General features: G+C 28.8%; 1 protein-coding gene across 1 annotated transcript; it reads left to right on the top strand.

Moving 5' to 3' along the window:
• The first annotated feature begins 437 nt into the window (after window positions 1-437).
• LOC126839478 (uncharacterized) lies at window positions 438-5,755 on the top strand. Its single transcript, XM_050574790.1, has 6 exons — window positions 438-459; window positions 1,230-1,300; window positions 1,355-1,551; window positions 1,736-1,798; window positions 5,488-5,630; window positions 5,745-5,755. Exons 1-6 carry the CDS (start codon window positions 438-440, stop codon window positions 5,753-5,755), a joined length of 507 nt encoding a protein of 168 aa, XP_050430747.1.
• Window positions 5,756-17,844: the final 12,089 nt, after the last annotated feature.

The following is a 17,844-nucleotide window of genomic DNA, read 5'->3' as shown; positions in this document are numbered from 1 at the left end:
TAACAAATGTACTTACTGTCTTAGAAGTTTGTTAATGAGTATACAACAAGTTAAACTATTGAAATACAAGAACTGTTTTTGAAATGTTTTTCTTGCGACTTTTCAATGGGTTTTTATGTCAATGGAAACAGTAAATCTTAATATAGTTTATTGAGTGCCTATGTTAATTTATTTGCATAGCTGATTTAAAAAAAAATTGTATTTATATTTACATTACCGTGACGCAAGCTCAGTCTATTTCATTCTTAGTGTAAGGTATTAACATCACTCGTAAAACAAATGTTTACTTAGGTAATATATTTTAACCAATGTAATACATTTATTTTGCTTTTTTCTTGTCTAAAATTTTAACTTAAGGCTAGATTTTTTTCCGATGATATTTAAAACGTTTCTTACCTTGTAGACTGAAACTTATTCATAATATATAATAACTAATAATGGGAATTTACTGCTTGAGAGGTACTTGTTCTTATAAATGTTATTTATAACAATAAATAACATTTTGTTATTTTAATATGTATAGCCTTTATATAATTTTTTAAGTTTATTTGTTATAAGCAACAAAGTGTATTTTTTACGTGAATTCCTTATTATTTTCCCATAAATTACCAAGTTCTTTTTTGTCTACGAACACACTTAGATCATCATTCATTAATCCGAGAACCATATATTGTGTTGCACGTATTAACATTTGTCTTGCTAGTTGATCTGCTCCGTAAGTATTTATAAACTGTTGTGCATTTACAACGTCAATATGATGTAATGGATGTAATTTGCTTGTGTCATCTATGCACAAATATAAAAAAATATTTTAAAAACAGTTATAATAATGTATAATTTATAATTAAACTGTGTCACGAAATAAAACTCGCTAAGATCAGGGCCATATTTTAGATTTTAGGGTAATTTTATTTAAAGATATACATCAAACATGAATGAAATGTGCATTAAATATTCGTTCTTATTTCGCTAAGTTCAGTCTCGTAATTATATTAAACATAAATAAATCAGGAAAAACCCCCTCGATTTTCATTAATCCACGTAGAACTTAAATACAGTAATTTCAAACAGGCCTGGCCTGTTCATCAACCAATTTACAGTCAACCACAAGTGTGGGTTTTAGATATTAAAATCCCACAAAAAAAAAATCATTAATATTATTCTGTAGAATGTATAATAAAATACCAAACAAACATTTTGAAAGAATAATTGAGTTTTGCCACTGCCAGCACTTCGAGATGCTCTGGTATCAACGTTTCCGGGAGCTCGTGCGGCAGGTTGTTGGTTTCACCACAATCAAGTAAAAAAGTAAAACATAAATAATTTTTATATTTAAACACATGTATCTTTAAAGGCTGTGTGGAGAAAAATGAGTAAGCTCGGTTACTTGAATTATGCAAACCATAATGAGAATGCTTTAAAAACAGTTAAACTTCTGTTATGTCTTCCCCTGCTTCCGGCCCGCAACATTGAAAGAGGATTTACTCTTATAAAAGCATTCGTTCACCACCGTGGAGTGCACCTTGAACGTCTACTTCTATATTACCAAAGGTATTTCATTGTTTCAGATCAAATATCGCCATTAAGAAAAGCCTTTTTGTTAAACTGCAATAAAAAGATTTATTGAAATCAGATGTGTTTTAATGACACTATAATTATGCTGAAATAAATAAATAATAACTACAATACCTGGTTAAGACTTGAATCCAAAAATTATGTTTCACATGTTATTTAGGTACCTGATAAGGTCTGTTGGACCAGAGGTTGTTTCGGTAAATGGATTGCCAAGAAAGACCAACAACCCAGACAGCAATTAATTCTTTACAGAACTTTTTAAAAACGTTTTAAATATAAAGTGCGTCTTCTCCAAATGTTTTACAATCACTGTCCTTAAATTATTTAACTTTTCAATAACATTCCTTCAAACTTATTTGGCCACAAAAATAAGGCTCAGATAATATTATTTTTAAACGTTTCTCCAATGTAACCGTTATACAATTTTTACTATGTTATCTCAGTACATTTTAGGGATATTGTTTATATAAAGCTATTAAAACATTAGACCTTCAAAGTTCTTATAAGGTTTTAAAACAAGATAGAAGTAAAATAATAAATTTTTTTTAAATCTTCAGTAAAATAATTCTCATCACCATAAAATATATATAGGTATTATATAGTAACGCTGTGGGCAATTTTATTTAAAAAATGTAATTACATACTGTAAAAAAAAACAACATGAATCAAGTTAAAACTATATAATTTTGTATTTAATATTATAAATATAAGCATATAAAGATTTCACAATATTTTTTATTGTTAATCAGCAACACTTTTTAAAACATTTAAAAAATTTAAGTCAATATTTAAAAACATAACATATAATAAAAAATACTTTTAATTATAAAAAAAAATGTATTTAAAGAAAATTATCATTGATAAATAATCAATGATAATTAATCAATGATACAAAAAAAGGCAATAAAAAATACTACTGAATAAGTAGTTTCAAAATAATACTGCAATGATATACGATGTTATGTTGTATTATTTTTATTTTTGCCTTTTCTTTTCGAAATTTTGCATGGTCTAACCAAACTTTTAATGGAGCATTTATATTCTGATCCGGTACACTGGCATATTGTATATTTCTCCTAATAGCATCTGTAACATAGTGTCAAAATTATAAATCAATATATAATAAATTACTACACATTAAATACACATATATATCTAGCTATAACAATTTTTTGAGGTTTGATTAAAACGTATTTGTATGCGTGCTCAGTTGAAAAATTATCAAAAATAAATTACTACCCTTCTTCTCCTTTAAATAATTGAGAGGGAAAATTCGTAATAACAATTAATAGGAAAATTAGGCAACAATTATTATTGTGTCAAAAAGTCTGCAAAAATTAAATATTGTAAACAATAAAATTGCAAGAAATTAGCTGGGGGTTGTAGGTAATCTGAAATAGGCTATTTTTTTTTTATTAAGTTGGATACTTAGAATATTTAGTTGGTTAAAGGATTTACCTAATTATTAATTAAACAAATAAATATAAAAGTTATATTTAATATTTTTGTTTTTTTTGGCCAAGCACAACTATCTTTTTTCATCCAAGTATCTGGCACAGCCTCTATACTGTTATCTTTATGGAAGAATACAACTTCCCAACGACTCATCTAAAATACAAAAACACGTTATAACTACATGCATACACTTAAATAATATAACAAGTAAAAACAAAAAATAAAAATAGTTTTAAAATACCCAATGACAAGGCTTCTTCTTCTGTATGTAGTACAGGCATAGCTATGATTTCTTTATTATGATTGAAGACCAACATTTTTTTTTTTATATCCAATATATTCCAACAATTTAATGATTCTTGATAACATTTTACAGTGTAAATATCTAGTAATATTGAATTTGTTGGTTCGTTAAGAAAAAATGATGCATATTGAAACTTGTATCCTATTACAAAAATATTATTATCAAATTCAATAATATTAACACATTTAACAATGACTCCTTGTTTAGTTAAAACAAAACTATCTGCCTCTTAGTGTTTTCTAATAACTATAGAAATATTTTTGAAAATCACACTATAATATTGAACACCACCAAAGTTGTTTATCAATGGACCACTCACATGAGATCTTTTAAGAATTGGTTTTTCATTTAGTTGTTGAACAATTTTATTTTTCTCACTATTTTTGTTTATTTCTGAATACCTGTTAATAACCTGGTGTAATGGTTTTTCATGTTTTCTTACTAGAGATTTGAGTTCTTTCATGAAGTTTTCAAAAACAAATGCACTACACTGATCAAGTGGACCAAATTGATCATAATCATCACATAAGTGATACATTATATTCACCATACAAACTTTGAAATTGTTTCACAAAAAAATCTAATAGGTGCCGGGCATAGTTAACCAAAAGTTTGTAATTTGGACTAAGGAGTTTTATCATTGCAATATTTAAGGACATAAAATGAGAATAACATTCTTCACTTAATTTAGATTTCTAAACAATTGGTCCAGAATAAAGTAAAAAAAACGAAGCTCGACTGCTTTCCATCGACCAAGTTCACGAAGACTTCTGCATTTTCTTACAAAAGCTGATGGAAAATCTGTGTTTAAAGCTAATAATGATTTTGAAAGTTCTTTAATATCTCTTGACCGCAAACGCACATTCAAAGGCCCAACTTTCCAAAGTAGCAATAATTTTTTCATGACCCCCAAGTATATTAAATTATTAGATATATATAGGTATATATATAAACCTATTGTACTGCACCAAGAGATTTAAGCAGCACACTTATAAGACTTAGAAGATATGAGAAAGGTAATTCAGACAGAGTATAAACAAGTTTATAGTAATGTTTAATTAACACTTTTAAACATAATAATAATTCAAGACAATACTTATAATAGTGACACAGAGTATCAATTAGATCACTGAGTATACTAATTAAGTACTGAGGTCTCTAGCTTAATAACTAATGCCCTTTTATATTAAACTAAAACAATGGTTAGTCCTACTACTACTCAAAAATAATAACAATAGTCAATAACGATAACGCGTGATTGAGCTATTGGCCAACACGCGCGGCTACAAACAAGTAAAAGTATTACAACATCTATATGGCAATAATAATATGACTAATAATAACAAACAATAGTATTGGGATTATTACACTATTGATTTTTTTTTAATTACCTAGTTAAAAAGTATTAGAATAATTTCTATTCTTATTAAAATATAATATAGGTATCAAGTGTTTACTGGTTAAATATTAAAACAATTAAAAGTTCTTCTCGTTAAAATTATTTAAAGCAAAATAATTATGATACCATAAGAACCATCAGTATTCAAAGGGAACCATACATGACATGTATTATAAAAATCAAATAATAGTGATTGCAGAAGTAGCCGGTATAAGTGTACTTTACCGGGCACCCTTTTTTTCGATTTTTTTTTTTATCGATATTACGTTTATTGCTGATGAAATTTTGCTAATGAATTTTTTGCCGGGCGAACTTAGTTTCGGAGTTACAGACGTTTTAAGTTCGCGATTACGGGCGGGCGCGCAATAAACAATAACACGGTTACAGCGGGATCGACTACCTGCTCTCGCCCGTCGTGTTTTTTTTTTTTTTGCCGTACACTTAAAATACCAAGAATAGCTCACTCGACGAATACATTACCTCACATAATAATAATAAAAATAATAATAATAATAGTAATAATAATAATAATAATGATGCAATAAAAACGGACAACATTGAATTGAGTCCCGTTTTTTATCTTAATATGTTTGAATTGATTACGTAGATAAGAATGTAAGCATAGTCTCCTTTGCTATTATTAGGAGGGAATTTGCACGGACTATATTGAATTGAGTCCCAAATAAACAATGAAGTTGGACAGTTTCCCCCCAAAAATTTGGTGTGATTTTTCAGCAAGCACTAATCGGACAACTAACAGTTGTGAAAGTTTTCATGCAAAATTAAATGCATTGTTTCACTCAGGACATCCGAATATTTTTATTCATGTTGTCACTCTTCTAGGCATACAGTGTGATACCTATATTAAATTACCAAGCAATGCAACAACAAAAACATGTAAAAAAACATTGGAAAAAGAACAATTTTTACGGGAGCATATTATCAAATATCAAAATAAAAAAAATAGTAGATTTGACTACTTAAAATCTGTTTCATTTAAATTTTTACCAGCAACTATTTAAACTCAGACATTATTTTAATTATTTTTAAAAATTATTAAAATTGAAAGTTTTTTTTGACCATTTATAAACAAGCAAAGCATTTGTAAGCAAGCACACACATTTTTGGGAGACTAATCAGCCAACCTCCACGTGATGTCTCCTCGATAACGCTAATAGGCTGAAGGGACTCAACTCAAACAACCAAAAAAATATTTGTTGGACTCAATTCCGACAACCCACAAATATTCGTGGGACTCATTTCAATGTTCGGGACTCAATTCAATATCACCGATAAAAACGTAAACTGGAAAAAGTACTATTTTGGGATCTCGCCGCGCGTAAAAAAATGACCACGGCGGCCGATAGCAGGTAGTCGACCCGGCTGTAGCTGGATCGTTGCTCAGTGCGAGGCCGTTCGAAATCACGAACTTAAAACGTCTGTAACTCCGAAACTAAGTTCGTCCGGCAAAAAATTCACTAGCAAAATTTCAACAGCATTAAACGTAATATCGATAAAAAAAAAAAATCGAAAAAAAAGGGTGCCTGGTAAAGTACATTTGTTCCTCTAATGAGATACAACGCAGTAGAAATACTTACCTATTTTATCACGGATGTGTTGACAAATCCTAAAAAAGTGTATCTGATTCGACAATAGGTACTGTCAAGTTATGATACACCTAATCCCAGTATAAACTTAGATTTTCTATGCTATTATATAGCAAGCCCTTTCACAAACACAAAATATATATTATCAAATCCGAAAAAGGAATTCCGTTTTTGAACACCTATACCGGGTGATTGGTTAACTATGGACCACTCAATATCTTGGAAGATATTAGACTTTTTTAATTTTTTTTTTTTTGTACTATTATAGTTATTAGGTAGGACAAATTTAATGTATTTTTCAAAATTTTAACACCATCCCTTATGCGTTAAAACCATATCAACTTTGGATTTTTAAATGGTAACCCCCAATTTTTTTTTGATGATCGTGTTTATTTTTTTTAAATTTAATTTTAGGCGTAAAAACTAGGTAAATCGATTGAGTAGTTAACGAGCTACACAGTTTTAAAATTAAAGGGAGTGTAAAAAATAAGTTAAATATCTTGGAGACGCTAACATATTAAGGTGACACTTGACTGCTCTCTGTTATTATTTATTGACAATTAACTTTGACAATAGCTATAGTAGCGTTTAAAAATCATAACCGTACCAAACACTATTTACTTTAGGTAAATAATTCACCGATAGTAAATAATAATGATAACCGCTATATCGACTGACAAATATACCACCACTACACACTTTTACATTTATTTTATAAAATAGTAGGTATGTTTAATTTGTTATCAATACCTTGTGTATATATTTCCAACATTTAGCAATTATATGTTTTGGTTAATTTGACACATTTTGTTTATTCATGCGATTTGTACGTCTTAATTTCATGATACACCGTAGAAAATATATAATAATATATCTTCATGTTAGATTAGACTTGGAGCCTGACAGTTCATACACTGTACACGAACGACATAATATGCATAATATTGCACTTAACAATATTCTTAAAAAAAATGATAACATTGTACCTAAAGTGCAGTAGAATATACACTTATAAATGTGTTTTCATTAATGCTGCGTTTTATATATAAATACTTAGTATACTAATTTGGTTAGGTTAGATTTAAACAAGTATATCATAATATATTAGACCTATGAAAAAAAAATATATTATTATTGTTAATAATAATTAAGAATTTCGACTTTAATGTATACTTAATAAATATGTGTACAGTAATGAGGATGTAATGATAATTTTTTGATTGTCAGACTATCACAGTGATTTCTATAGATTTTATAAGTCTGAAGATAGGTCTAACATATTATACCTACAACAAGTGTAAAATACACTTCGGAACTATTCACGGTAAAAAGTAGAACAGATGTTATTTAAAAAAAAACATTCTATTTATTTATATATGCTGGCAAATACTACTAATATAGGTACATGTATATTAAAAACGGCTTGTTTATAATGTAACTGTTATTACCGCACCATTTCAGTGTAAAACAACATATTTCTCCGAACCGTTTTTGCTAATTTTTCCTGTTTCGAAGGATTTCTTACAGCTAATACAACATGTATAACCTGTATTTTACGGTTTTTGTGTTGATGGTCGTTGTGTTGGTTGGAACAATGAGCCAATCAGGACTACATAAAGTCATTTGGAATTTGACGATGGACAGCCGCCATTTGCACTGCAGTGTAGATATAATTTCCTACCCGTGTTTTGGCATGGTGCTGCCCGAAGTCAAAAACCTTGACGGTACTTCACTTATTGAATTTGGAAAACCAAATTTGCCGATCCTGCAGGTCGACACACAGGTAATAAACTTCTCATAGAAATTTAAATATTTTGCGCTTAAAAGTTTCTCCGAAATCTATTATAATATAAAATACCTCTCTCAAAAAGTTATATAAGGAAGAACAAGTCAGTTGGAATTTGACGATGGACAGCCGCCATTTGCACTGCAGTGTAGACATAATTTCCTACCCGGGTTTTGGCATGGTGCTGCCCAAAGTCAAAAACCTTGACAGAACTTCACTTATTGAATTTGGAAAACCAAATTTGCCGATCTTGCAGGTCGACACACAGGTACACTTCTCATAGAAATTTACATATTATTTTGTTTTTAACAGTTATATACCTACCCCACTGACCAGAATTTGTAAATTTAAAATTAATTTTAGAATTTAACTCTATAGCTGTATTCTTCAAATGTATTTAACAGGTTGTTGGAACGACCATTCTGACTGGCATCCGAGAAATTGGCAAAGGCCTATTCGCAAAGATGTGTTACGGAGTTGTGGTCAGTGCAGTAGCTATTGTGCTGATTTTTGCTAGTATTGTCATACTGGTACTCTTACTCACGGCTATTGCACCTTTGCTACTTGTATTGACTTTTTATGCACTGTTGCTGAAACTTCTGACTATCATGGTATTTCTGCCGATGTTTCTAGTATGGATAATCGTCAGTGTCATTGTAATGTATATTGTTATTCATTTGAAACGTTCACATATCATATAATGTTATCGTACATTAACAATTTTCCCATAACTTATATTATTATGGTATAAACTAATTGTATATAATCCAAGCAGCTGTACGCCACAGCCATGGTGCGTAACCCGTCTTATACCAACTTGGAACACAAACTACATAATATTGTAAAATAATATGATTTTGTACTTTACAAGTTTACTGGTTTGTTTTTTTATGCAAATATATTTTACAGAAATATCGCATGTTATCGGATCGTTTTTATTAATACCGTTATACAACAGAACATATGTAGTGAAGCTATTTTTAGATACCGTCGACAATTACTTTTAGCTTTAACTCAATACTTTTACTGACATTTGAAAAAAACGCTTTTACATTTGTCCCGCTTAACTCTACCTGTACCACGTGGTGGCGGTTAGGTTAGTATTAATACCGTACATTAAAAAACATCTTGCCCTGTTTAAATTAAAGATTTGAATAGAAAACAACTCTATGCAAACGAAACTCGATTTGTTACAACAACTTTTTAAATCGTTGTTTACCCAAAGTACTTGCTTTTGCAGTGTGGGTCACAATATTCTTTCAGCTGTGCGGTAGTACGCGACGGCCCATGGTCTTAAGATTGTCTTAAGATACGTGGTAGTAATATTATTATAAGGAAATATTGTTTAGAGGATTTTACGCTATCATCGCCGTGCTGATCGATTTTTTAAAAACAAATCGTTGTATACGTTAACTCTTCACCGGTCTTGTGCAAGTACATATATACTTGGAAATATATATACACAAGGTTAGGTTAGGTAGGTTAGGTTAGGTTAGGTAGGTTAGGTTAGGTTAGGTTTACATACAAGTCTGCGCGGGGAGGCCGTAAAGTCACGGAAAATATTGTCACGGACCGTACGAATTCGGAATCTAAAATATTATTATTATTATTAAAATATTATCATTTTTATTGAAACTAATTTTTCATTTAATAAATGATTAATATTATAATATCTGAAGCACTGAATAAAAATTACAAAAATAAGAACAATAAATTTTTTAATTTATATTGAAATTCAACATCAACATTTAATTTATTATTTTATTATTTATAGAAGTATAATATAAGTATTCGCTCCACTCTAAAAAAGTTAAAACTATAGATTTTGCTATATTTTTTAAAATTAATACTACATAATGAATAATAAAATTATTTTAAAATTTTTAATTATGATCATTTAGTAGGATGAACTGTTGGTTAGCCATCTAAAAAAAATCAATTTATGGATTTAAATATATGGATCAAAAAAATATGAATGTATTATTAACTTATGGCCGGCGTAGCCGGGCACCCCACTCAGAACCGCTGTGTACTGACATATAACATACTACGTTTGAACAAATTTTGTTTCACAAAGGTAAACCATAACAGACATTTAGCCGACTAACCTCTAGACATCTTTATCTGTATCTCTAGTTTTATAAATAATAGTTGTCTCAAAAGTCCGGGGGAATGTAAATATACTCTGTACTTATATGTACAATAAGTCCCATGAAATAGTACAAACAAGTCGTAGTTCGTACATTTATGTTGTGACAACTTTTGTGTAAAGTGTATACCATAGGTTATATATAAGTCTATAAGTTAAGTTTATATATGTTAAAATAGAAAGTATTCCAAAAAAATAAAAAGTCACTAGCCAAAATAAAAAAAATTAAAGGATATATTAAATCACTCCTCAAATGGAAAAATTGTTCAAACTCGGTAATTTTAAACAAATATCAATTACTATTATTTTTAACAATAACTTGACTTCTATTATAGGTACATTCACCTTTAAGAAATTAATAGTTTTTTGCATTTCACTGTTTTGGGTGTAATTTTTGGGCTTTAAACCTGACAATTAACCGAGGCGATTTTGAATTTAGATTCTATTATTTTAATGTTATAGGCCCTATAATATAGGGTAATGATACTGCCGAATTATTTACGGCGATAATAAGTCCGAAAATAATGTCACTGAACGTGTTTTAGCTGACACTTCTGTGCCGGATGCACTGTATCGGAAAAACGACAAAAGGTCGCCCGACAAAACGCCGCCGGACAAAAAATCGACAAAACGTCGCCGGATAAAAAATCGACAAATCGCCGCCCCTAAAAAAACCGCCTCTCAGTAATGCCAACACTAACAATACTTGTATACAATATACGATTATTAATGGTGTTAGTTGTGCTGCCAGCATGACATATTATTAAGGAGTAATTATTAGCTAACGACTCAAACGAGGCTGTTTTTAAAAAATATTTCCAGATGGCATTTTGAAAGAGACAAAAAGTCCGAACGTATATTTTTCACCACCAAAAAAACGATATTTTATTATCTCTAGAAAACTGTTTACCTATTATTGAACTGTTATCTTTGTTTATTTTATAAATGCGTGTAGGTATCACCTATAATCTATATATTTTTTAGTACGTATTGCAAAGTGTATAGGTACAAAATGGAAGTTAATGTTTTAAAGTTGCCGCGCTGGTTGAATTGCCTGCCAAATATACCTTCTTAGGGACGAAAGTATACACAGCCCTGTTTTACTTCGTATATTTGTTATTCTTTATTAGTATTAAGTAAAATTATATTATTATTTATTAAAAAATGATCTCAACAATGGCGGTTCTAAAAAAAAATATGAAATAACATTTAACCACTTTTTATATCCATTGCATTTTTTTTTATAATTATATTTATTTAAAAGTATTCTTATTTTTGCGTATATATTAGTTTTAAAATTTTAACATAAGAACATTGAGAAAATTAAAAAGTAAGGGAAAAAAAATGACTAATTAGTTCTTGTGCGTGTACATTTTGTTTTTGTAAAGTCAGTCGGCCGTAAGGACTTGGGAACAATGACCTCGCTACACCCTTGGCCAGAAATTAAGTTAATTTGTTGTGTGTGAATTTTATTCACAATTGTATTTTGTTTAGTAAACTGTTTGTTGCACCGGTGAGGCAATTCTAGTTTAAGTACTAATGATAACCGAAAAAGGAACTTTTTTAAATTATTAAAGTTTTCAAATTATCAACATTATACTTACATTACACATTTGACACTACAGTAACTCTTTGGTATTACTAGGCAACCCCATTCATCCCTTTTGAGCTACTATATACACCATTACACTTCCTTTGCTTTACAGCGTAATCGTTAAAGCTGATAGAATTAAATTCCGATGTACAGTAGTACAGTGGATATAAAAAAGTAATATAATATATTTTATTTATTTTGTAAAATATTTCAAGATTATCCTATTATACAAAGAAGTACTTTATTGGGAGGCTATAAAAAAGCCGAAAATATTTTAGCCGAAAGTATTTGGTCCGACCATAATTTTACCGAAAATTATTACAGCTGAAAAACATTAACGCCGAAAATAATAGTTCCGAAAATATTTTCATCGAACAATTTTTAAGCCAAAACATGTATTAACCGAAAATAATGTCTCCGAAAATTTTGCCGCCCAGTGCCGATCCACCGGTGACCGGCCACCGCGTCCGCGGTATGTTTATTCTTCTACCTGCAGTGGTACCGTACGGTGACTTGCTTATTCGGGTTTTTTTTAATTATTTTTATTTTTTTTTTTAATATTTTTATATTTATTAGTTGGGAAAAATTTAATATATTTTTATTCACTCGGCTAATCTGGTAAATTTATTTCAGATATTTATTTTTTATTTAATAGCCTCTGGGTTATTATAGCAACGATAACCACTTTAAAATGCGATAACTGTAAAACGATTAGAGACAAAATCTACTATATTTACGGTTGATTAAGTATATCAATTCATTTCTTCGTCGATGATTCAGCGTTTGTTCAATTTTATAAAAGTTAAGTAATTTTTTTTAAATGGAAATCAATACAAATGGTAAGTTTAATTATAAAATTTAGTTTTTAAATTTAATTCATACATATTTTTCTAATGAATACATACTGTATATATATTGCATCACTAATAAAAATCTTTTTTAGTAGTGGCTTTACATTTTAAAAGACATTATATAAGAAGAAATCTAAAATGATCATATAAAAATACATAGGTATTATTCAAAAACTTCTTATCTTTTCAATGACATAATTTTAATTTGCGTCGAGTTGCGTCTGTGATTAGCAGGGCTCGGGACTTAAAGCTCTTAAAATCATCAAAATAAGCGCTAAAAAACTTCATTTTAAGGACTCAAAAAAGCACTTAAAAACATTCAAATAAGCAAAAAAAAAGCAATCTCAAAAATATTAACCCTCCTCCTTTCCCTAAAAATGAAAAAAAACCGTATTCCGTAAAAAAATGTCCCCTTATAATTATAAATACTAGATATTTGTCATTTGTGCCTATTTTCCAAGACTACAATAAAACCATTAACAAAAACAGAATTGAATACAAACCCCCGACCGAGATGGACAAATCATTAATCAATATTACGTTATCCCTTACCTTTCGTGTTTATCACATTACGATGCTATTTAGATAATATATTATGATGTATTAATACCACCGAAATACCAGGAAGAAAAAAAAACCTTCAAATAAATAAAAAAAAGCACTTTCAAATTGTATGTGATAAGTTCCGAGCCCCGGTGATTAGCATATCTGTTATTTCCCTATAAATGTTGTTTGTATTTTTAAGAACAAAGGTGCCTCTGAATTCTTAATAAATAATAATGTCTGTTTACTGTAAAAATAAAAATAAAATTTGTAATAATTTAAATTTAAATTTAATAACATTAGTAACACATATTGTAAATAAAATAATTTTGTCCGCCTAAAGTTGGATTTCCGACCACTGTGCGGCGACTAAAAATAAAAAACTGTAGCTTGCTTCTATATTATCACAAATGTGAATGGTCAATTATGTACAATACATTTAAGTATTTACAAAGAAATACGGGAAAGTCCGTTGATATGAGATATGAAACGTTTATTTTCCATTTCTTAATCATAATGTGTAAATGTAGAGTAAATCTGGCACTAAATTGTCTTACAAAATGTACAACATTGGTCGTAATTTTGTTTTATTTTTGTACAGTTATAATTTGCAAACATTAATATTGCGATATACGCCTGTATATCTTGGTGGAAGTTAGTATTTAAGTAGAAAATAAAACACCACAATAATATGTTTGAACACAATACTATTAATCATAAAAACACACTGTATAAATATAGAGAAAAATATATTCAACGTACGTTACAGTTATAACAGCAGCCGTAATAGAATGGTAAATCCAACTCCTTAATACTATGTCTTATATATGATATAATCTAGGTTACAAATGTAATTGGTCCTTGTATAAAACAACTTTTAAATATTACTCAATGATTTCTTTAGTGTTCACATATAATACCATATAAGGTTATATTATATTTATTACTTATAACATACTTATATTCCATGACCCAAATAAACAATATTAATTGTATTCAATAATTAAATTTAATATATTATATTATAATTTACAATAATAAATTGAAAGTCATTGCATATGCTTGATGGCATATGTATATTATACATGTATATTTTCATAGACAATACTAGTGTTGTAAATTTGTATAAAATGGTATAACTTAAACTTATGGTAATATGCTTACATTAATAATATTTGCCAATTCAACTGTTCATAAATTTCATTATTATATTGAACAGTTAAATATTATGCCGTATAATATGGAGCTTATATAGAAAAATGTTTGTGCTTTGTTACCTACGTGTCATGAGAAGAATAATAGCGTTAATTTTGATAATAACTAAAATTATAGGATTTGATTCAGGGACGTCATTTGGAGTAAATTCATGGGGTAGCAAGCATCTTGAATATTATTTTTAATTTAGTTTTAGTCTAAAGAAGGGAGTGAGCAGTCGGTATATCGGTGAATCCTGGTTAATTGTTCATAAAAATTAGGTAAAAATATATCATAAATCTCATAATTTTTTTTTTTTAGTTTAACCATTTATTTACATTAATTTATCACACAAATATACAATTTCTGATTTCATATATTATTGCAAGTTAAAATTTATTTTTCAATTTAGTGAAGAATCATGCGTCGTCCATTCTCTGTGGCATCAAATTCTTTTATAACATCGTCCTTGTTGACTTCTTGATCTCGATGCACATAGAGTATTGCTAAATCATTTAAACGATCTTGCCCAGTAGTACATCTAAGTTAAGTTTTTATACGTTTTAATATGGAAAAACTTCTTTCGCATGTTGCTGTATTTGTCGGTAATGTTAAAAATAATTTTTAAATTTGGGAATACAATGGGAATCCGACCTGTATATTGTTGGATAAAATATATGATATCCGACTGTCGAGTAAATTTTCTTTCACATTTTGTGTTTTAAACATCCGATTAAATATATTAACTTCACTCTGTAGTTCAGAAATATTAATATCATACGTGTTACATACTAACTTATATGAAGCCACATCTGGTAAATCACTAGTTAATATATCATTCATAGCATTTAAAAGAGCTTAATTGTTTTCTTTAAATCTTTCTTCTATATCGGCAACAATTATATCCAAAACTACATAATAAACATTAATTAAATAATGATATTTTATGTTTAATGCATTTTGTTGGGACTTTCCTCCACCTAATTTCATTGGAATTTTTCTCTCTCTAGGTAATTTTGCTTCTTCTAAATCATATTTATCAACAATAACTTGGGTTTCTATTCATATACTATGGAACTTATCATTAGATTGACTGTCTTTAAACGTATTAATTGTTTGCTGTGCCATCAAATGTACCGATGAATAATTAATTGATGGAGATTAAAGGTATTTTGATAAAATATTAGTTTCATTCAACACAAATGTTTGTAAATTTAAGCAAAAAATCAAATCAAAGATTTCGGTTAATTTAAGTAATGAACTAGCATCAGGTCCTGCAAAAGTGTCATTTTCTCCAATTTCATGAAGCGAATGCAATAACGCTGATAATTTTTCAAGTACTGCTTTAATAGCTTCTATTCGGCAATTCCACCGAGTATCAGATAAAGATAAAGATTTATGTAATTCGTAGTTCATTACAACAACGGTATAATGATAACAAAATAATATTATACTGTGGTCTGTGCTTATAGCTATACTTCGTACCGTCCCCGATCGTAAACGATAAACCGTTTCCTGGGAAAAATAAATATGTAGTTTCGCTAAAAATTCATTAATTATGAGTTATCTTTATAGTTTATACCTACGTTCAAATTCAATATAGTAGATAGCCGATGATACTATAATTATTATACTAATCATATTATTTTTTTGTGATCAAAATCTGAAAAAAATTAATAAAATTGTATTTTTTTACAAATTAATAAAATTGTATTTTTTTACAAATTAATAAAATTGTATTTTTTTACAAATTACTCGTAGGGTAGCTTTGCAACCTCAATAAAATTGATGGGGTAGCGATTGCTACCCCGTAATGACGCCTATAATTTGATTTCAATAAAATGATATTAACTATTTTACGAAGTTCAATCAAAGTATAATAAACATCCATCATAATGTAGTGGGTAGTACAAATAATAAAAATACCGTGATTTTATATCACTGCAGTAGTAAAGATGAGATTTGTGTACAAAGGTGCGCACAATAATTTTATTATAAGTGCGGTAATTCTGGTAACACTGTAACGGTTACATAATGTTCAAATTTCGACAACGTCATCGGTCATTGTTCATTGTTCGATGTACTGATGTTCAGTAAGTACTATTGTAATTTTCAAGTCAGTTGCTTAATATAAACTTATTCACTGTTATATATCTACTACACTCAGAACTAAGAAGAAACAATTAATTTGTAAGTTTTGGCACTTATTTGCATGTATTTTAAAAATACACCGTGTAATCATTAAAATGACATTTTAAACCCTATGATTTTTAAAATGTAACTATGTAATATATATAATGATTTTAGCTTAATTAGTTTTTCATGTATCTTAAATATTTTTTATTATACTAATTGTAATATTTTCGATACAATTAGAATTATTACACTTTGCTAATTAATATTACATTTGAACAAAAAAAAAAATTTTATTCTTAGAATTTTCCTGGACGAAATTATTATGTATTTTATCACGTGTACATAAATTTAGAATGACCTAGTTGTCAAAGCTTTAATTTAATAAAAAAAAAAATAGAATTGTCGCTTAATAATTAAATATGATGCAATCTTAACCATTGCATGAAAAATATTCAACTTAGTATTAAATATAACTTAAGCCAAAAAATGATTGAAATTGGAGTGGGGTATTGTATTTACACTACATATTTTATACTATTTTATATTTACACTATTCTTACAATTTATTTATTTATTTAGCGTATGGTTTCTGGTTACATGCATTAGACTAATTATAATATGATAACGTCATACAGTAAATTGGTATAATAGATAAATAAAAATTAAAATTAAACAAAATAGGGTACTTTATAATGTAAGCGATAGTGAGTAATATTAATAAGGTAACAAAACAATTTATTTGGTATTAGAAAGTTCTAGCTCCTCCAGCCATTTAATAAATGTGGGAGGGGTTGTGAGACAGTCGATTCTGGGTCCTCTATATTGATGTCTTGTTCCCTGAGGATTCGGGAGATGTAGTCACTTTTTGATCTGCTAATACCTTCAATATTGATTTGGCAAATGCGTAGGGTAGACCCTAGCTTTCTTAGGTGACCTGAGAATCTTTCGATTCGATTGTGTTCGGTTTGGTTGCATGTAATCAGGCCAGGAGAACGTTATAAATGATAGTTTGGCCACTGAGTTAATAGATCTTTAGCCGTTCGTCTTGAGAAGATGAACGTTGCCCAGGGGGTACCACGAGGAGGCGATCTATCACAACCCCCTTTTTTTACAATTTACAATATTTACGCTATTTACACTTATTATTTATAGAATTAATTTTATATACAAAATAATATTTACACAATATGATGCTAGTCAAAAATTCTGACAATCATATAGATGTCAGAATTGCAAATGGGACAACGCCCT

The sequence above is a fragment of the Adelges cooleyi genome, unplaced genomic scaffold (genome assembly GCF_023614345.1).
Source record: "Adelges cooleyi isolate 19-005CV unplaced genomic scaffold, UGA_ACOO_1.1 ACOO_flye_CR_arks_rails_tigmint_CR_PRNA_304, whole genome shotgun sequence".
NCBI lineage: Eukaryota > Metazoa > Arthropoda > Insecta > Hemiptera > Adelgidae > Adelges > Adelges cooleyi.
The sequence above is the reverse complement of the archived record's forward strand: the minus strand, read 5'-3'. Positions and strand labels throughout refer to the sequence as shown.

Coding starts and splice junctions, on each gene's coding strand:
- LOC126839478 (XM_050574790.1), top strand. CDS start 438: ATGGGAATTTACTGCTTGAGAG. Junction 460..1,229: donor GGGAATTTACTGCTTGAGAG/GTACTTGTTCTT, acceptor TGCCACTGCCAG/CACTTCGAGATGCTCTGGTA. Junction 1,552..1,735: donor CTACTTCTATATTACCAAAG/GTATTTCATTGT, acceptor CATGTTATTTAG/GTACCTGATAAGGTCTGTTG.